At 29.0% G+C, this 23,984-nt stretch overlaps 1 protein-coding gene across 3 annotated transcripts in view; it reads right to left on the minus strand.

Annotated features, from left to right (window-relative positions):
- LOC108691199 (hemicentin-1) overlaps window positions 1-23,984 on the minus strand; it is a 174,289-nt gene that overhangs the window by 124,908 nt on the left and 25,397 nt on the right. Inside the window, exon 1 of one of the 3 annotated variants that reach the window (XM_018198867.1) lies at window positions 17,363-17,378. The exons of the other annotated variants lie outside the window; for them this stretch is intronic. Coding sequence (XP_018054356.1) covers window positions 17,363-17,375 — 13 coding nt within the window. The 5' untranslated portion in view covers window positions 17,376-17,378. Of the gene's footprint in view, window positions 1-17,362; window positions 17,379-23,984 lie in introns of those variants that run through there. 3 annotated transcript variants of the gene reach the window in all.

The following is a 23,984-nucleotide window of genomic DNA, read 5'->3' on the forward strand; positions in this document are numbered from 1 at the left end:
GAAAGGGGTGGACGGCGAAGGGTATACGCAACAATAACAGATGCACTTCGCACGTTCTCGATTTAAATTAAATTCAAAGTTACATCCTGCTATCCTGGTATCGTGAGAGAATCAGGGCCCATTGTTTCTTGTGCGGAAATCATCCCGAGATCAGCATTGAGTACGTCTTTCAATTCGAATCATTCGTTTTGACGTAATGATCAGTGAGAAACTATTTTTCTATCTTATCAATCTTGAATATAATGAATAAATGTTGTAACTATGATCACTACCTTGGCAAAAAGAGTTCATTTTTATTGTACAGATAAAATAGATTTATCAATATCAATATCAATTTAGAATATAAGATTTTTTAATTATGTCAATTTATGTATGCGCATTGCGTTTTTAAAATTAATTATCCTCTTTTAATTATCTTCCTTAAGTTCTTAAATGTCGTGATGATGTTGTGAAATATGAAGAAGCAGGAATTATGACAAAACTATTATTGTCCAAGACGACTTCAATTCCTCTTATATTAGAAAACTTTATGTCGTGTTACGGTGATGCAATGTGTACATTTGCATGCGCTCGCGCGCGTTACAGCAAAAATCATCTTTGTTCCGAGTCACGCAAATTCATCTCGAATAGAAATTACTCCTGTATTGTTTCGTTACCTCGAAGTACACAACTGTGATTACTATGCGACGCGGATATTGGTAGTAGTGTTAATCAAAGTCCTCCGTGATTTTAATAAGACACTCAGCGCGCTTTGCGATTCAAGTTTCTAGTAAATCTGTTTTCCTCGGATTTATGTTTCTTCAATATTAATTGTTTCAGTGGTTTTACATTTTGCTAGAATAACAAGGACTTTCTGATTATAAAATAGTTTTTTAAAATGATAATTTTTAAATTGTAATTTAAAATGATATTTTTCTATGCGACGATTTCTCTGTTTCTCAGTTACAAAAATTTTCTTCATTTACAAATCCATTTAACAAATCCGTTTATAACGAATACTTAAACTGTAAGAGGATAATATCATTTTGTCATTGCTTTATCATCGATAATATACCGAAAATTAATATATGAAGTTTTACTATATATATTCATAACATTATTTTCTCTAACAGGGAACTCGGCTTTTATCAGACTTCTATCCCCAATTTGCATAAATTTCTTACGTAATCAAGGCTGTATAAATTTCCTACGAATGTCCCACGAGTAATTTAGATCCGTTCTCTAGCTCTTACCCTTTTCACGCCTGGGCGATGCGGTATGGTCTAATTCCCGAAAAGACAAGAAACGAAGAAACGACGCTATTAGTGACATAGAAGAAAATAGATAGGAACGGAACGCAGAAAGTTTGGACCAATTGGGACAATCCTCTCTAATCATTTTCTAGTGCATTATCCTTATATTATTCAGCAAAATTTATCAAAGTCTCTGAGTCTTTTTTATTTTTTATTTTTTATTTTTAAAAGACATTACAATTAATATTTTTTAAATTTAAAATATTGCACCTACATACGCGCGAGAGAGAGAGAGAGAGAGAGAGAGAGAGAGAGAGAGAGAGAGAGAGAGATCAGTAATAAAAACAATTTTATTGTAATTATTCTGTCTCATTTCTTTATTTTTGTAGATTGCTTTTGAATTACTAATTGCTTTGTACTTATTCAATCCTATTTCACTTTCTTTTTTCTCATTCTTCTCAAGTAAAAGTTTTTCAATTTTCAGAACAGAATAGCTAATTCTTCTTTTTTTTATCTTTTTTTTTCCTGTTTTTTATTCCAGATTATTTTTAGTTAACTTTAATATAACTTCAATAATATAATTACCGAATATTACTTCAACTCTACATTATATATTTATGTGCACTTATAGTATATACTATAAGTATTTATTACTTCTATATTTATAATTGCTGCAAGATTTTTTCTCAAAAAATTTTGAAGGATTGTTAACAAAATATGTCTCTCTTCAATTTTTTTTATTTTTTTTGTCTTGAAAAAAGTATTAAATTTTAATAAATAATAGTTTGAATAATTCTAAGTAAGTATTTATTAAATGTAAATATATATTTATTTGACACAAAACTATTAATTTAATTTCATCGTTATTTTTTTTAGTAAATATTTATTTACTAAAAATATTTAGTAAATATTTAGTAAATATTTAGTAAATATTTATTTATTTAAATATTTATTTATTAAATAGATGTTTACTTAATATTCAATCAAAAAAATAAATATGTATTAAAATTTAGGAAATTTTTTTCAGTAATATATCTCCTTTATTGGACTGAAATTGAATAAGTTGCATTAAAATAATTTTGCATTATACGCATTCAAAATCTTACGTGCATGTCGTATAGAAACCCGGTTTAAAGTTTCAACGCGGATATTCGAGGTCGTCTTTTCGCACGTAGTAACGCGATGTAGGATATGCCGGTCGATGAGAACCAAGTCGAAGGAACCACGCTCGAGGGAACAACGCCGGTCTGACCCTAGACGCGCGACTTTACGTGTCGTTGACTGCGCCCGAATATACAGGAAGCCTGCACGTGGGAACCTTGTGCGCTACACGTCGCCTCTTGCTTAAGGAAGCCCGTTGCATTGGAACAATTACCGCTCCCATCGCTTTGTATAATATCGCACACCACACCGTGTAACGAAACCGACGCGACAAAGCGAATCTATAAAGTGTCAGTCTTCTTAAGTCACGATGTGTCCATTTAGATATAAAGTCGTTTGTATCTTTTTATTTTTGTTATCATTACGTTGTTTATCGATAATACTGTATATTTATTATTGTCAAGTATTTATTCGTGTGTGAAGAACATAAAATATAATTAATAATACAATGAAAATACTATAGATTAAAGATTAATTCAAAAACGTATATTCTATTCGAAGATGACCAAAAAAAGTTGATCAATCAAGGAGTGATGAATTTTAAATGGAAACTTTAATATTCAGTATCTTATAAATCAACGCGTTTTTTTATCTTTGACAGAAAGTCAAGAAACTCACAAGAAAATAATGCCTTTTTTTGCGCTATCTGAATAATGAAGCATTTATTGAATCATTAAGCGTGCGTTTGTTAAAAAAAAATTCTGGTCTATGCGAGAATTAAATATGAGAAAATGCAGAAATATTCTATTCATCAGATAAAGACAACAAATTATACAATTCATAAAAAAATCAAATCAACGTTTTAGTGAGTAATTTTGAATATTAAAAGTTATCATTAATTTAATATTGATGCAGTTACATTTTTCAATTGAATACATTGTTTATCGATATCGGTATAATTTTCCAAAAGTATACATTTATCTTGAAAAGTCTTATTTTCATCATAATAAAGAAAATAATTAATTTTCATTGAAGTATAGACTTCATATCCGAGCAATAAGCCAGAACACAAATTTATTTGATTAACAATTATAGGGTGCCATAAATTATATAAATAAAAATTATCCGATTCGATACCTCGTATATTATTATATATTATATATACATTATTAAGTTAATTCAATTTATTAATTTGCGAAAATTTTACTTGTTTCTTGAAAATATTTAGAAAAAATTTAGAAGAAGTAGCTCCACATAGAACATCTAGTTCGTATTTCTCACATTGACTTGGTAATTTAGGGTTAATGAGATGTAGTATTCTTCTCAGAAACTTTCGTGTTCGTTTCTACTATTCTGAAACTCGTAAATTAAAGTAAAGTAAGAGTTTCGCACGGCTTTCCCTCACGTGGTTAACGTGTTACTGCCCTACGGCCTTTGCTAGTAGAATATATTCGTACGTCGCCAAGAGAGATGATCTTCCAGAATTTTATGGATATATGCTGAGTTTATGATTTATATATCCAACAAAGCGTAATTTGACATTTTTCAAACAAATTAATTTTACATTAATATAATTAAAATGAAATGTATCTTCATTTAAAACATTACAATATAAAAAATATCAAAAAATTTTCAAATTATATTTTTACACACAAAATTACATTCACTATTATTTCCGAATAACTTTAATTATGTATTTACGTGATAATAATTCTCAAAGAGATATTTATTTTAGTACATTGATGAAAATTGGTTTATATCAATAAAAAAAGATATTAAATTAAATTTTTTCGAAAGCAACTTAAGAATCATTTCCTGCTATTTACTTTAATTAATTTACATTTAATTTACTATTTAATCAATTTACATTTTATTAAGTTTATTTTTCAATTCATCTCATGAATAATGATAAAGTATATATATAAAACTTCTTTCTGAATGTAATCACCATTTAATTAAATTTTGCATTATAGAAAGGATGTGCTTTCATTGAAGTGAATTAAATCGAGTGATTAAATTTTATATGTATGATGAATTTTTTTACACAATAAATTCTGATATGAAATATCTCAAATAAATGAAAAAATTAAATAAAATGAAATAATGAAGTAAACATCACAATTATTATATTATATCAGTATAAATTATTACATCGCTGCCTGCAACAATTCAGTAAGAGGAGATAATAAATATATTGCACTTTCCCTATGAAGTGATTTAATTATATTCATTGATTTAAATTTCATTGATAAACTTTTTTCTCTAAACTTGTCGATGTGACGTAATTAGTAACGATCTATGCAGGTGGAAAGCGATCGGCAAATTATTTCATGTATTTACGCAATTTCTTATTGATATTCCGACAAATATTCGACTTCAGTGTCTTTCGTTGCTACATGATATAGAATGGTGTGTTTTGGATTAATTGTACAAGATCTCTGCTCTTTGTATATACTTATCTTCTGGAATCGATTCGTTAGCTAGTTAGTTTACACGGTATATACGGTTTATCAGAGATAATACAAGTAAAGTAAAACATATCACGGAATTCAGAGAATAGAAGCCTCTAGCACACCCACGGATACAAATCTTCTCGAAAGTGGTGAAGATAGTGCGGAGAGAAGTTGGCAGAGGCAGAGACCGCAAGGATATCCCTCAGCGAAAGCGCAGGATCTCCCGGAGTGTTTTCCCGTACGAAGTTTCGCAAATAGTGGGGGAACGAGTTTCCGTGAGGCGCAAGACAGACGCAAAAGAAACGAGAGATTGATTTATAGGATGTCAACGTTTCTTGATGACAACTACGTGAGACGTCTGAACTTTTGCCCGAGTATAACTGCATAAAAGATAATTTGATTTAGAAAAAAAAGGTAAAAATTATATGTTTAATGATAAACTATTGATCTCTCACGATTTATCCTACGACGTGGAAAGATGAGGAGCTTACAGCTAAAAGAATTTCAGTATTTATACTTTATTCGATCGTTATTGAAAATGTTTGGAACATTTATTGAATTTATTGGCTCTGCGTGCGATAGAAACCATATATATATATATACATATATATATATAATATTACATATGTATATAATATTACATATATAAAACATATATGTAATATACCCACATAGAAAGAACGGTTTTACTAAAGTATCTAAAAATTTAGCTGGATACAGGTCTGAAAATAATTTTGTTAGATCTTCAAAATAATTACTCAAGCTAGTTAGACTGACAAAACTTTTTGTAGCATCGTCATGCTTGAGCATATAATTATTTTCCATATAATTATTTTAATAATTCAACAAAATTATTTTCAGATTTGTATTTGCTAAATTTTTTAATTTTCAGCAAAAATTGTTCTTTTCCATTTTTGTGTGTGTGTGCGCGTGTGTATATTATAAAGCTGCAATTAATAAAGATAAAATATTATTTGAAATTTAAAGATGCGATCGACGGTTTTAGAGCGAGAACAATGATAACAATGCTAGTAATGCCGACAACGACAATAGTGGAGGATTTATTGAAACATTTTGGGACACGTTACTGTAGGTAGTCCAATCGCGGAACTTGCACGGTTTCGGTGTGTGCTTGACTGATGAATTATTCATCAAGATGGAGTACAATCGTTCTCTAGAGGATTGCAACAAATCACAGCAGTACGACAACTACGCAGCACACAAGGTGCTTTTACCCTCCTCCATAGAACTATCCTTAGTTTCTTTCAATTTTTTGCTTTGGAATTTTTTCGCTTGTGCAACATCGCTTTTAATACTAAAACTTAAATGAAGGTCCAACTTGATGCAGCTGATGCAGCATATAGAAAAGCAATGTGATAAAGAGCGCAATTGTATGTAATGTTCACATATAGATTTATGTGTACATTTTATAAAAAAAAATTCAATCATATAGTCAATTAATTTTTTTGAACAAAATGCTTAATTTTTAATGTAAAATAAAAGTTCACTCCAAAATAATATCTAGACATTGAAATATATATAACATTTTTAGTTTGATCTTACTACACCACAGTTGAAAGGACATCTGGCACTGACGGAAAATCCTGTATTTTGAAGAGAATCCTTGCGGCAACAGTCACGTCGAGCTCGTACATAAAGCGCGTCTGGTACAAGCCCACGGCATCAAAAATGTTACGAACCGTGGAAGGGGAAGTGAGGATTTATGCGTGTAAATATGAAAACGCCCTCGAAGTTATCGCGGCTCGTTTGCACGATGCGTTTAAATAAATAAGCGAGGAGTATCGGACGGATATCGTTAAAGCGTGCATGATAGGAATTCGCGCCAACATTGTTCGTATCATGATTGTTTAGTATTATTATTAAAGTTACCGAAATACTTTACAACAGATTTGCTTGCAACTAATCGCATCAACATTACCTAAGCCAACTGATTTAAACAACGATTGCGCAAAACTCTGAAAGCGCATAACTCGAAAGCACATTAGCCCCACTGTTTAAATCAATGTGATGCATTGTTAGACTGTGTGCACAATTAGGATATGCTTGAGGCGATTTAATACACATACAATATTTGATAGCACATAATAAATATATATATAAATATATAATACTTATATATATAAAACGCATTTAGAGAATAATAATGTTAAGAGAACAAAAAAAGAGAAAAAGAAAGTGTATTTTATGTAGATATTTCTGAGCATTTAATTATTATCATTTCACACATGATAATTCCATTCTCGCATCAATTTCCCTATGCGTGAAATTTTCATATTGTGAGCACTGAATATTGATACCATTTCTTTTAATTTGATTATTATGTTACGCTCGATAATAGTATATGATTCGAATTGAATCTTTTATGGCACGGGAGACATTCTAGCTAAACTTTGAAAATTTTTCGAACAAACTTCTATCGTTTTGATATTCATAAATATAATCTTAAATTTCCGGACAAAATGAATTCATCACGAAGTCACTTCTTTAATGTAATATGACAGAAAAGTTTTTTCTCAACCCGTTTAAGGGGTTGAAACTTTGCCAGACAGAGTAGCGCCAAACGGGCTGCACTCAGGAAATCTATCCCGAGAGATCCGCCTTTTCTGCTCTGCAATAACAAATGGCTCCGGCTTGAATCTCATAAGAACCTAATTGAATTAGCGAAAACCGTCGGCTAATCGCGCGAGATATTGCAGTGATTTGTTTGAAAGTGAATTGCGTGCAGATTATGAATAATGATAGACAAACGCAAATGTAGTATTAACTCTAAAAAGTGCAGAAAATATTTAACAAACGTTGTTAATATCTTTTTTATTACATAATTAACGATAATATAACAGCAATGATTAAAATTAATAACTAACAATAATTAAGAGCATGTTTCAAAATGTGTGACATAAATCTGCATTGATATATGTGAGACGTATAAAATAGACGTAATTAATATTATTTGCTTTTCAGATTACTCTAACTTTGATTGAATGATCTTGAAATGAGAGAATTTGAATGAAGATTATTTTAAACATATTCTAAGAAAGCGAGAATTCTATTAATCTCTTTCGAATAGGAGAGTATATGTTATGCCAATATTATTTTAGAAATCTATGATCAATAGTATTTTAATAAAAAGTTTCAGCTCAACAGTTGCAGTATTTTAGCGCAATGTTATATTTGAAGAATAAATTAAATTTAACAGATTAAATTTTTTAAACGATAATAAAATGTATCCTCTATTTATAAATTCATGAATTTATAAATAATTATTAACAACATATTGTATATAAACCGTATTATTTTTTATTTTTCTGTTAACAATTAACATTAATTAATAATTAATATTTATGTAGCTTATATAATTACACAGCTTATATATATATGTTGTTGTTATGACAGCAAAAGTGTTATAGTGGACATAATATGTGAATAAACTGTTTTGTATTTTAAATAAAGTGAAATAATTATTTTTACTACTAAACGTTTGTTACAATTCATTCATAATTTAAACTAATGTACAATCAAAGGAAAAATTGGATTAAATAGATAGCATTACAGAATACATATATATGTTTGTAGATTTTATTGTACCATAACAAAGCTTAAATATTTATTATTTATAATTAAATTCTGTTATGTATAAATTGAATATTGTTCAGGCTTTTTACGTGTTATGTATACTATTCCTACATTATAAATTAATACTTGCAATGCATTAATAAATAAAGTAAAATATCAATAAATTTAAATATATCAATAAGCTCAAATATATCAAATATATCAATATTCTCTCTTCAAAAATACAAATAGAAAAATAGATAGAAAGAAATATGAATTTAATAAACCTTGTATATGTATATACTAGGAGAAAAGCACAAAAAGCTATTTATATTTCAAATTATTCTTTCGATCGCGGTTAAGTGACTAAGAAATTCCATATAATGCCATTTTACGTGGAGATGTCAGAAAGCAAATCACTGATCCGTATATATTCGCATGTATGCAACATAATGCGAGGAAAGTTCCAAAATTGGGAACCCCCAACTGTGATGTACATCGGTTCATTGCGGATGTACTGCAGTGAGATGATATGTCACCGTTACAATTCTCTCCTCTCGAGATACTGACCTCGCACAATTGACTAGCCGTTTCCGATAGCACAGAGAGATTGATCACAAATAGAGAAATCTGTTTATTTCTCTCTTTCTATTAACAAATCTACAATTTACACTTTATCACGCGACAAATGATTTTTGTAAGAAGCTATAGATGTTTTTCTATAAACTAAAAAAATTTGATGCTAATTTTATTTTACAAAGTGAACAATAGACTGTGTTCTTTTCGCTTGCACGTAAAGAATTTAATAACCGTTACGATCCTTACACTTTGTAACAATGGTTGCACTGAGTAATATTGATCTAAAAGAATCTGCAATTTCGTCCATTCGGTAAAGAAAGATTTACCGCTGACAGGGTGATATTTAGAGTACTAAATTTCTTTTAGAATTCTTGGTTAGTATCGCAATAAATCAGTACGTTAAACAAGATTCTTTCAGATTCGAATCGTCTTGAAATATTAACTTCATTAATTGACCCATTTCTTCGATCTCTGATTTATTGCTGAAGGATTAGTTAGTAATTACACGATAGTATTTAAAAATAATGAAGTATCCATTTCAAGTATCTAAGTTTTATAGAAATCTAAAATTACATTTCATATTATATTAAGCGTTTAGTATTAAAAATCGCGCTTCTTTATACATGTATCTCAATTTAAGCATATATAAATCAACATATATATAAATCAACAATTTGAATTATCGCAATTGCTGCATTGAAAAAAGAAAATCACGATTTATAGGAGATTAATACGGTTATTCCCAAATCCAATTTTAACTTCGCTCGCTCCTGATTTTAAAGGTGTTATTACATTTCTATGTGTCCACGGTGTCGCTTTTTACTACATTCGATATGAAATTAAAATTGGATTAAAACTACTGGCAGCAAAAAAATTTGGTTTACGACCACGTAGATATGCTGGATTCATATACTCGGAAATAAAATACGCATAGTTATAATTTTATTAAAAAGCGTCGTGCATGTTACAGTCAGATGATAAATGCAATTTTCCGAACTTGATCATTTTCATTCATTCAGTTTTATGCAGCTCAACGTAAAGGAACTTTGAAAACTGTCGTAAGCTGTCGAGAAACTCGGTTAGTACACGGAACGCTATTTACATTTCGCGTAGTAGGTGTCGGCACGATCGGAGATGCATATTATTCGCGCCAAGTTGCGGCAACAACTGCGGATGACACTCGTATTCATAGGAACGAATATAGTTGTACCGTGAGATGTAAGTAAACCACATATTTTTTGGTATAACCAAAAATCCTGACGATATGATGTGGCAAAATATTTATTGATTTCCATGGCATATTATTTAAAATCAAGTTTTCAACATATAAATATAGATAGCTAAAAAAATTATTAAGAAGATATAATAAAACTGAAATAAATACGCAATTAGCACATTTTTAATTAAACATTGGCTAAATTAAACAGAATTTCTCATAATTATTTTATTGTAACACAAAATATTAAAAATAAAATATTTAACGACGCCAATAAATGATATATCGATATAACGGTCTCTGTATGATCTCATTATTGTATATGTTCGTGTATGCATAATAAATTGACATATGATTTTACATACATACGAAAATTAAATATTGACATTAATCTATTGCACCGATCCATTTTCAGTTAATAAATTTGCGAGATATTATATTTATCTGTAATATTCTGTTAAAGGTCTATTAATAAATTTATGAGATTTATAATATTTTGTCAGAGGTCTATTACTTTGATTTTAAAATAAATAAAATCTGATATTCATACGATGCGCAGCGGAAGAGTAATTGCTCCATTACTGCATTAATCTGCACCATACAATTATAAAATCCAAATTATATAGCAGCGTCTAAAAGAATTAATAATTGAAAAAATAATTATCTACATCGAATTGTTTATTCGTTTTTTTTAAGTAACTTAATAAAATAATTTTAAAACTTCCAAGAGCGTTTTTTTTTAAATGAAAAAACGTAATCATGTAAATTCATTTAAATTTTGATACACGCATGCGCAATTTTATTAACAAAAGTATTATTTCCTTAATTCTTATTTAAAATTGTTCATATTAATAAAAGATGATAAAATCTATAATTAACAAATAATATACAAAAAGTATTCATACAGAAAAAATATTTTTTAAAAAGTATTTATTTTAAAAATTAAATATTGTATTATCTAGCGAGAAATGAGTCGAATTGATGTCGAAGCGATATAAATCTGATGATTTCATCAATTTGATGTCGATTCGATGTTTAATTGACAATCATTTCTTGTTGGATAATTAACAATTCATAAAGAAAAATAAACTGTGTTTTAATAAAATAGACTGTGTTTTCTTAAAATTATTTATCAAAAAGCTGTATATTAATTATATAAAATATATTATATGAAAAATAAGTGAAAATTAAAAATTAATTTTTTGAATGCTCAAAAATTCGTACAGATGAGAAATTTAGTTTCTAAAATTAGAAATACATGCGAAACTCATTTGTTTATGTTAGAACAGAATGTATTCATTGTATAAAATTGCTAATTAATGTTTATTTTCTAGAAATAAGACTTTTTTTTATAAATTTTTTGTACGAATATTTTTTGCTCTCACTGTATATGTAAAGGATAAATTATTTTATGGTTTCTATCTCAATTAGATCTTTTTCATATTTTTTTGTTATACATCACGACACAACACTCGTTAAAACACGGTTAATTACGATTGTGCGCGTTCATGGTAAAGTCATATTTAATTACGAACTAATTATATCAGGATACAAGATCGTGCGACATTCGCATGACATTCTTATAATAATAACAGCAATGGATAATTACCTGAAATAAATATTATAATAAAAGATACATGGAGACTCTTTGTTATTTAAATTGTTTCATCAAACTATTTGTATGATATTTTGTATATATTTCCTAATTTTTTTTTTGGAAACAATAATCAGTAAATTATTATTAGATAAAGTAAAGAGAAATTCAAAGTGTAATGTGAAATAAAAATCATTAAAAATAATTATTGTTTATTATATTTGCCCAAATAATATGATCGTGTAGTAAAGAATAGACCAGTAGGATTAAATTGCCATGACTTTGATGCAATAACACGATGATACACGAAGCAATACGCACTTCTGTCTATCTATTTGTCGAAGTCTGAATGACATCAAGATAGTCTTACGAGCCTAAAATATGCGGTATTTAAAATAACCCAAAATAAGTGCCAAGGCTATAATATAACAGTCGGTAATTTTCCCGGAAATATCAATCTATTTTTGTTTAATAGATGCATATATTCCGTTCGTTAAATATTAAGAACTTTGTATGTTTGCTGTTGTAAATTTAACTATTAATTTACAAAATGAATTTATTAACTTATTAAACTCAATCGTTTCAATCTTATTATTAAATTTATAAAATTTATTTTGTATAGAATGAAACATATTTGAAAATAAAATGGAAGTTCTTATAACCCCATAGGAACACGAAATCAACTATTTATTTCTATTTTGTTCTTTAAATAAAATAATATTTTAATTTTGATATCGTATTACTGTGATTTAACAAAATCTCGTAATATATCATTCGACAAGAAGTTGTGACCTTGCTACACAAATCGTTGAATTAATTATTTGTAAAGAATGATCGTGTTTCGAAGAATAACGTGACGATAAGTAGCAGAGCAATTCACACTATACTTGCTCGTTTTCGATGCGCGAACGATAGCGATGTTGCGTATGTAACAGTGCGCTGTACATAGCACGCAAAAATAAACGCCAAGGCCGTATGCCAGCCAGTGTCCGACCGTTAATATTAAATATCTAAATATTTAATATTTTATAAAATGTAATTATGTCTAATATCTACATCATGCAATAAATTTTTACGTCCTCGGGAAGAAGAAAACTGTATAACTTTAATAAGTAAGAAACTTTCCGTGTAATAGTTTCTGTATACTAAAATAAGAAGATAAAATAAAGTTAGCAAGAAATGCGACTTTTTAATTTTAATTTATTACAATTAGAAATTTAACTCTTTTAAGAATGTATAAATATAAAATATATTTGACAATATCATTAAACAATTTTAAACTTATAACTTAAAAACTTGTAATATATGTGATTTCTTTATTTTTAAATATAATTAATTTTGAGAATACGTTTTTGAAATTATCATAAATTATTATACAACGCGATATTTTGTATATAAAATATATAAAAGAAATTAATTGTTTTTTCGTTTCTTATCATTTTCGAATTATATTATATTAAATTCTTATAATATTCTTTTCTTATAATATTGGAAGTTATTATTTAAAGATATAAAATTTAACATTTCATAAAATATAATTTGTATAAATATAATTTTATTATTATTGTATTTCAGGCATATTCTTTAACGATATTTTTCAAATTAAAGTGATTAGAGGATCACGCATGCTTAGATATGTATTTTTTTTTTTTTTTATTGAAATACACGATCTGAATATGCTTTTATTCTTAAACATTACATAAAGTTGACCATCTGCTTCATTCTACTGTAATTCGAAAGCGGTAGTGAATTGAAGAAAAGTACATTTACATTTTCCCAGACATCGTGTTTAACAACTCCTTCGCCGGATGACTCTACCTTTTGAGTTACACGAGAGTTTCTCGTCCTTCGGGAATAGCATCTACATAGTTGTTAGATAATTAAGTTGGCTTTGCTTTTAGATTGTTAGACCAGTAATATATGTTGAATCGTAAAAACCAATTAATTCTTGCCACGAACGTATGTTATTGCAGTTTTGTTCAAATTCAAATTGTATCAATCTTATCAATCTTATTTAACGCAATGTTATAATATTGCATTATTGTATGTATAGTAATAACATCGCGATATTAGATATTAGTGCATTAAACAATTTAATCGCGTAAATCGGAGCAAGTTATGAATATTACGTTCGCATTTTAATATTATTCAAATTGCACGTTTATTATGCATTATTTTATGTGACAACTTCGGCCTTATATATTTAGAATACCTATGTTTTATTAACCCAATACTCTAACAATGTTACATTCAAAGTTTTTGTAATTTTTTTCATTAGGTACGTTTCCTATTTTGTTATTTTTTTATTTATAATTATCATAGATAGTAATTTTTTTATATTAGCCCAAACAAGATATATATTTATATCATAGATTTACTCCAATATTAATTGTTTCTTTTAACAGTTTTAACATTTGCTTTCAATTTTAATATTTAGATTTAGAATGTCTTGTAGAATCAAGAAATGTAGTTTAATAAATTAGCGATATTATTCGATGTCGCAAAGTTTAGAATCTATATTTTATTAATAGGTATTTTATTATTATGTGAGGAGTTATTCATGCTCTTAAAGCACATTACATTTCAATTGGAAATATCTTTCATGTTTCGGAGCTACTAAATTCCGTCATATTTGATATGTGTGTCAGCAAGGTATGGATCGACCTCATTATTCATAATTGGATAAGGTACATTCGAGACACCGGATGTTTGTAATTCTAAATCGAACATATCATTAACATCAACCTGTTAATCTTTCAAGTTCTGGTTTCAGGCTACGAGTTAGCTCCACTTGTCAATTGTATTTGTACCAATGCATATTAGATTATGTGTTTCAACAACGTTTGTCATGTTTATTAATATCATCAATAATGCATTTGCCTGTTTTATATATATTGCAGCTTGAGAAACTATTTTTTGACGTGAAAAATTAACGACCGCGAAAGCACGCGCAGCGATAATGCGATAATAAAGTCCACGAATTTAAACTAATTCAACCCAGTTCTCTAGCTCGGCCAATTAAAGTTGCTATGCGAGATTATAACGAGCACGCAATAAAATAACCTACCAAAAAAAGTTTTATTTCTTTTTTTTTGACTCGCTTGCTTTTCATCTTTTTTTTCATTCGCGGTCTAAACTTGTTCGAGATAATTGAACAGAAACATTCACTCGAATTGGTATATTTTTGCTCTTTGCACCGATGTCAATTTGGATTGCGAAAAAAAAGAAAAGAACAATTTGTTTTTGGAAAAGAGAGAAATTAATTCCACCGCGTGATTTTTCCACTTGTATTACGTATATCCAAAAATTGGTTGATACGCATGCATGTGATAGGATATTTTGCATCACGTACGATTTTATTTAGATTTGCGGTATCGGAAAACAATGATATCTGCTTGCAATTGATATGCTGTATCGATGCATATACAATGCTGCTATGTAAAAAAATATCGTATCTTCCATTTTGCATATGTAATTAACATAATCACATATTATACATATTGCAACAGCGGAGTAGAATATTTAGCTTCAATTATAGCTCTATTCAGTTTGTAACATCAAATCGGAGATTATCGAGAAGCTTTGCACATACGTATTCACCGGTAAAGTAATTAGTATGGATTAAACATCCAACTACAATTGATCTTTTGATCGACCTGTTTCACTGTTAACTATTTACTTCGACATGTGGTCATTAGAATATACTACTGAAGGACATGGTGAACGGGCGTGCGAAAACGTGATGTGTCGAATTGAGTTCGACATTTTACTAGGCGAATGTATATGCGCTCATAGCTTTTAATGCTGTGTGGAAATTGTTAATTCATAGCCAGTTTATATACCGCAACGACACGTTCTACTCAGATCTGAGTAACGCGACGTTGGTAAGCGCACTAATAGCTCGCGTCAATAAAACGTATGTTAACGAGTTTCTCACAAACTCTGCGAACTCTGTCGACGGTTAAAGACAGCCATAGACTGACGGAGCGAAATCTATCTTAACTCCATAAAGAACTCATAATTAACCGAGGTTACTCGATTTGACTTGAATTCCGACTGAATTAACATAAGCGTATACTTAATGAACCGGATGAGAAAAAATTTGCAATTCCCTTGAGAATATTTTATGTAATATTCATAGAATGTGGGAATTTATTTTATATATGTATGCTATAGTCTTGCACACTTCAGCGTGATCTTGATAGCTACAATACGGTAATAACAATACTAACATTCAAAAGGAATTTAGAATCATAATTCAACATCTGAGAGGATTATACTTCTCAAAGGATTGTTTGCCAAAAAAAAAAAGGAAAAAATTGCAAAGTCGAAAGCTTCTATATTTTGCATTCTATATTTTGAGAGAAAAAAGCAATACTTTAAATGGCCATGAGAGAATATATTTTCATGAAAAATGGGAACTTGCGTTCATAATTTCAAAGCGTTGCTTCCTTTTGAAAAAATAACCGGATCTATTAATTATTAAATGCATTAGTAATGCAGTGCTATAAATTTGTTATGCTTCTCAATGTTTTTTATCACACCTGAATAATTATATGGAAACATTATTTCATATTTCGTAATTAACAACGAGTAAGATCCTGGATTTTTTCCGCGATATTGCGCTGACAAATTATGAAATGGTAATCTTCCTGATGGATATGAGAATAGCTACGTTAAAAAAGAAACGCTGATATGAGTGCGTGTCTAGAGAAATCAGAAGGGAGAAAGTTCGTAGTGGATGAAGCATTACACCAAATCGCAACTAACAAGCTGCTACATTAGGAAACACTGAAGCTATAAATGATGCGGCTTGGCGTGCCTCGTCCGGTGAACAATAAACCTCTTCCATTACGATGCTCGTGTACTATATCCACGCATCGCGTCACGATGTGTCGACAAAAAGCGAATTCTCACCGTAGTACAGCAAAAAGTAGAACGTTACTTTTACGTTTTATGATACTTACTTCCGAATATTATATCAAAAATTAAATGAGCGATCTTGAGATTTTTATTATAAGTTTACTTTATTATAAGTTCAATTATTTATTTTCATAACACACACAAGTCTCTATGATATTATTTCTGTAAGACACAAACGAAGATTATTTTGTTTTTGCGTCTTATTTTGCGGAACGTAGATTAAACAGCGATAAATCTTAAAATTTTCCATGTGAGTGATTGATGTAATGCAAGAATATCCCGCTATTCAATAACTGTGATATATGTTCAGCCGGCAAAAACCGAACTCGTTTGCGAAACCTGTCTGTGTCAGACAGGTTTTTTTAGTAGTATGTAATAAGACTTTGCAAATTTGCTATTCCCGTTGGAATCGAGAAGTTTACAGAGTTTTCTTCGTTAACGCTAGAATTATTGACGATCCCGCTGTAGAACTGTTGAAGAAGCCAATTAGATAATTTTCTTATTTTTGGTTGAATGAAGATTTATTATAATTCATATAATTATAATTATTTATATTATATTCATATTTATATTATTATATTCGTATTTATAATATTCTATACTGTATATTTAATAAAAAAAAATTTTAATTGATTAATGAAGCCAAAATGAAACCTTTAGTGATTCTGTTATTGATTTCTTAGATGCTTACAAAAGGACAGCATTTCTCCCAAAGTGCAGATACGCCTTATTGCTGTTGCGACAGGCTTTAGATTCTCGAACAGTCGATCGAAGATACAAGCTCGATACACACGAATGCACTTTGACGCGGTTGCATCGTCGTCTTTGAATAAACTAAGACTGAAGAGGCAAGCGCGCCAGAATCTATACATTGCGATCACACTAGAATGAATGACTCCTATCTGTTTTCGGTTCTTGCAACACTGTACCTGTAATATATTTGAAGAATGCTTTTAAATATAAATATCCAACAAATCACATTTCATCAAAAAATAATATCGCGTTTCGTTATTCTCATTCTAGAGGTGTTATCTTTTACGTGCAAATGTTATATACACTACCGGCGAAAGGAATTTCGAGAAAAATGTGAGATATCTCCGAAGGTTCAAAGAAAGAATGCATAATATTCTTTGATAAAAATATCACTCACCAAGAGGATTACAAGATGCACTGGTTTGAAAGAGCGATAAGACAGTGAAAAATATGCAGTTGTGCGGAATGTTCCGGACCATTTGTTTGATCCGTGCGAAAATATATTGTCTACTAAACATGCACTGTTTATGAAATAGTGCAACGTACGTGCATTGTATGTAATACTATAGTGAAGCATCTTTTTTAATAAACAAGTCATTGGAATTAAATGAAATTTTAATAAATGAGTCATTGGAAATGAAATGGAATTAAATTTTATCGAAATTTGATATTAGCGCAAGCAGATATTTTATTTGTTGTTATTTAATATTTAAAGTGATTTAAATATTCCAACTTGTTATTTACTGTTTCAAAGAGTATTGTGAAAATCATTTCTATATTCAATATTACATTTTTTTTATTAGTATTATACATACATATATATTGAATCTATTTTCTAGAATTTCGTCATATAAATTTTTCACGCAGTGCGACATGAAAATCTAGAAGAATAATTATTCCCGCAATTACAGCGGCGCAATTCCCGACCAGGTAAAAATTATGTCGAGTTGACTTTTAATTAAATTGGATCTTGCTGCATTGTTGACAGATTTTTCGCGAGTCGTTCACGTTCGAAGATTTTACTGAATGAAAATAAATAAGCATAAGTTTTCGTTTATAATTTTGTTAAATAGTATCGGTAAAATATAATCTTACGTTGTATTAATGATTAAAATTCTGTGCTTGTTAAAAATTACTCGTAAAAATTTACTTAAATCTTGTCAACGCATAACTTTCTACTCCAACGATGTTCGTTGATATTTTATGTGGAATATTTTCGAATCACTTTAATTATGAACAAATCAAGTCTGTAAACGATGTGATCGAGAGGATAGCAATTATTTGGTACAACAACAGTATGCTCACTTTCGTGCTTGACCGTGCAATTAGAGATTTTCGCATATTATATTATAGTATCTCTTCTACATAGTACGACACGCAAAGACGATCTCTCAAGACGAAATAATCTTACGACTCTTTAATAATTACCAGTTATATATGATTTAGTAACAGCGTTCTAATAAAGTCTGTATGATGGAAATAAATCTGCGTAACTGTAAATTATATACATATGTACAATCATTATCCATTGCAATTTATGACACAAATAGTAAAGAAATAAGAAAATTCATTTCAAATAATATATGAAAATAAATGCAAAATAGTAATCGTTATGTTAAATATTATCGTAAAATTTTTTCCATTATCTATGAGCCATTTATAATTTAAAAATAATCAGGATTATATATTACTGAGAAATGTATTTGCTCAAAGTGAAAATCACAGTGCTAGAGAAACATACATATCTTGTGTATGTACTTCTCAACCGGATCAGCTACAATGTAGTCCATTTCCCACCATTTCCTAGCGGAAGTAACAAAAGCAAGTTACACTTACCAGACGGAATTGTGAATAAATTTTATACCTCTCCATTGTTTCAATTAAAGTTTTGTTGCCACATTACAATTTGCTGACTGTTAATTTTACTGCTGACAATATTTAATTATAATAATATTGAAATGAAAACAAAAAAATGAAAAATAGAATACAAGTTCAACGTGAAATAGGAATTGCTTTATGTAAATCATTCATGAAATTAAAATGGAAATCGAAATTATTTGTACGTTCATTTATTATACTGCATTTTGTGCAAGCGTCATTTATATTCAAAAAATGGATTCACACGGTGCGCGCGTGTGCATGTATATGTATGTTGTGCGTTATGGAATAATTTCTATAGAATAACAGTAACTATACATATAATATAAAGAATATTAAAAAAAATTAATTGAACGTTAATAATTTGGTCGATAAAAATAAAAAAATAATAATGTAAGCAATTTAGGAATGACGATTGTGAATATTCAAATCGTGATACAAAGTGTTTCGTATGAATATAATAACGAATCTATTAAAGCATGCCTTTTTATTCCATTGCAGACAAAGTATAAAGTTTTTATCCATTTATATTAATTATTTAAAAAATATACATTTAAACAAGATCTTTCTCACATAAATAAAAAAGAAAAAATTCTAATTAAGGAGATTGATAGGTAAAGTTTTTTATGCTGTGTTTTTATGTGTTCATTACTATACGCCAGATAGAAAATGTTTGCATAATTCGTAGAGAAGCAATGTATCACTTTGCACAGAAATCGATGATTCATAACATTGTATCTCTCACATTCGTTGAAATATTCCTGTGTCCATAGCAACTTGATAACGCGCTGCTTCCATTTTCGTTGATGAATTTTTTACTAAATCACTTTGCATGAGTATGTGGGATCATGGACTCAAAAAATTTATGCCACTTTTGAAAAACATTAGAAAAAGATGTTAACTCTTGCTCAAAGAACATATATAAAATGATAATGCAAGCAAAAGTAGTATGTGCTTTTATGTCATGTCCTCGTTTGTAGAGTTAATTTGCAAAAGAAAATTTATAATAAGAATATACGCATGAAATAAAAAATATCTTAATGAACATCTCTTTTGTTCTTTAAAGTAATTTCGGATACGCCTATTAAAAATTTATTTATTAAGTATTATTAAGTATTATTAAGTATTACCATATTTACTATGTTTAAAATAAACGAACTATATCAGTAAAAACTTTGTACTCTATTATAAAAAAATATTAGAAATCCGAAATATTTATTATATTTCGTATTAAAAAAATGAACTTTTTTAAATCCTTGCATTTTTGCCGTATATCCCATAGGGATGGGATATATGGCTATTCATAAGAAGAGGGGGGGGGGGGCTTATAAAAAATTTACAAATAATGCATAAATAATGCATAAAAGTAAATTACACAATAACTTATAAAATGCGTTTATAAAGTTTTATTTAAAAAATAAGAATGATAAATATGTATATGAAGTAATAAACAATAATTACAATCTTCCCTGATGTATTACAAATGTTATGACATGAGGTACATATTTCATGTAATGCGTTTATTGTATTTAGTGCACTGAATTCAATCTGCGCACTTTGTATGCTTTGAACATAAATCCCGCCTGTTAAAAATGCCATTTATCTCAAATAGAGTGGGATATATAAGATAACAAAGAATATAAGAGCAAAGTACTGTATTTTATTATACAACATGCTTTACTATTCTTCTACATGTACGTATCACGAAATAACCACTAAGTCTTTTGCACGTCCTACAGTAATCATTTATGTAGATTATAATTTATGATGGCGCTACTTAACACAGTAACATAAATCGATTCAACAATAATTTCATTAATACTAACAGTAAGAAACTGAAATCATAACACAATACTAATATAACATAAAGGCATGTAACAGAATAGTTGCGCAAAAATTACCTTCACTCCTTCTATTTTTTCTGACTTCTGCGGCGTAAATTCCAACGCGGCGTATTTGCCGGAGTTACTCTAAATTATATTGTAATGAAAGGTTATATGATTTTGATAGTATGATTGATAAATGTGCAATATATAAATATTTTTGTAATATTTTCTTCGAAAAAAATCTTTTGAATACATGAATGGTTTGTAAAAAAATTCACGAGATTTAGTGAAAAGCATGACGTGAAAAGCGTGGCTGTAGTGTCAAAGGCAAAAATTGCGCAGGTATTTACACGTATCTGTTACTTTTTGTTGATATGTATATTGCTTAAATATCGATCATTTGAAAGCAACATTCGCAAATACAATACTAATAATAACAATAACAATAATAATAATATACTTATTGCATTGCCATTACTACTAATGGCGTAGAGAAAATTGCTTCATGTAAAAATATAAGTGAATATATGTCGAGTTCTTATATAGAAAATATATGCGAGCACTTGTTCATTGCATCTTCGTTAATGAGAACGATGGTGCATTCCATTAAATCAATTGTGATGCAGAAAGTATGATAGTAGCTGTGAAAAAAAACAGTATCACTTTATAGAAGAATATATTTATGTAATATAATATTCACAATAATAATTTCCAATCTGTTTTGCCGAAATAATTATAATCGGTAGCATTTAGCAATTGTTTATAATTATTTCTTATTGAGACCATCATGAATGTAAATTAAATAATATGTCTGCGTTCGATATATATGTGCTTGCTTTTAAAATTTTCACGGGTAATCGTGAGTAATTTTTATGTATCACAGTATTGAAGAATTTAGAGCAAATAAATCTAAGGAATCAACAAGATTAATTAAATTAATGTTATCGTTTTAATGCAAAACATAATATAATAAAAATTATATGTGGAAATTATATATGGAAATAATTAAAAAGGACGAACGGATAGGAATAATTGACTGAATTTAACAATGGACAATTTCTCAAGAATATAATACAATATAATATTCGACTATCTTTTTTTTTTAAGGTTCTATTTAGAAAAGATAACTTGTTGTTAACATTGTCCTGTTGAATTATTTTTACAAGTTATAACGCGAGACATTAAACTCTTTGTTGCGTTGGTGCGATAATATATTATATGAATTTGAATAAGTAATTGTGTAATTGTATAATACTGAAGATGATCTAATTTAGGTTGAAACGTCTATTTATTTAACTGTTATGTGATTAAAATATAAAATATTAGCTGCGAACATTCTTGCATTGTGGTGTACGGTTAAGAAATTTGTTGTTTTATAATAAAAATATTGCATTAACATAATTTTTCTATCTTATCTTGAAAAAGAAATTTCGTTTGAGATTATTCAATCTGTAATAAAAAATCCATGCATAAAACTGATTTAATTTTATCGAGATTTCACGGAAATAAAACAAAGCAAAGGAATTAATGATTTCCGAAAAACTTTTCTCGATTTACTTTGTGCATGTACTGAATTGTGTGTGTACATAGATGAATGAATAGACTCGTTTCGTTTACATTCGAGTGACAGCGCTTTCGTACTTTTTCCCCGAGGTTACGCAGATTGATCCGGGCATACCGATGCGGTAGCGAATAGCACTTTTGTCGATCACCGTCCAGACAGTCGAGCAAATACGATTATGCTTCGTGATAGCTAGGGTTGGGAGTGGCCAGTTAAAATTCCATCGCGTGCGAAATTTGCTCTTCCTGTTCGCGGATTACAAAGGCGCGAACAACGATTCGCAATTTCAGTAGATTGACTGAAGCAAAATATGGTGCGAGAATAAGTTTTTAAAAATATAAAGTCCAATTCTTTATGTATATTTAATTACATGTATTATTACGTGCAAATTTTTAACAATTTATGCTACATTTATAACCTATATATTATACTATGATTTGGTTTTCACATTTTAATTGCCTAAAATAATACGATCAATGTTGTTATATGAGGATCACGTGGCTACATATAATGAATACCGAATATGAATACGAGCCTTTGTCAATCTATGCAAGTGGAACTGTCGTGAGTTGCGATAGCTTTACAATAGTTGCCTACTGGTTGTGATGAATTTATAACCGTCTGAATTGAAATTATAACAAGTTTGCGTTGATTAGAGAGAACTTGGTTTACCGGCAGACTTTCGATTAATATCATTCATGTAATATTCAAGAAGTAAATTATTGACGTTAGTTCGTGGTTCCAAATTTTAATTAACAATCTTTAAATGTCAGGAGAAAATTTTACTTTATTCAAAATGCTTGACAATGTAACTAGCTTGTTCCTGATTACTTCGCCTTCAAGTTTATGCATTTTCATGTTGTCTTGCTGCATGGCCTGTCACTCGACATTATGCTCGGGTATGTGAATTCATCGCGAATACGTCTTTATGGTATCAAAGTTCAACATCTTCACCCAGCTTCATTAGAAAGTTTTCTGGAGCGAGACATCATTTCCATAATTATAGTGACACAATTATTGGCATGATTATTTGTGATAATTATTTACAAAGCTCTCTAACTAATCTTTCATCTATATTTCGCAGTTACTAAATAAGATTTTTACCGTTACATTTATTAATTTTATATCAATAACTTCACAGATTCGGCGATTTTTAGTAATTAATATCTTGTTAACTATTGCGAAAATTGCAAAACTACAAGTACAAGACTTTTTGATTCAGTTGATTTCGGTCTACCTATGTAGGAAATTTGATGATCATTTTAGGACATTCTGTATATATATATATATATATA

Source organism: Atta colombica, unplaced genomic scaffold (assembly GCF_001594045.1).
Source record: "Atta colombica isolate Treedump-2 unplaced genomic scaffold, Acol1.0 scaffold41, whole genome shotgun sequence".
Classification (NCBI taxonomy): domain Eukaryota; kingdom Metazoa; phylum Arthropoda; class Insecta; order Hymenoptera; family Formicidae; genus Atta; species Atta colombica.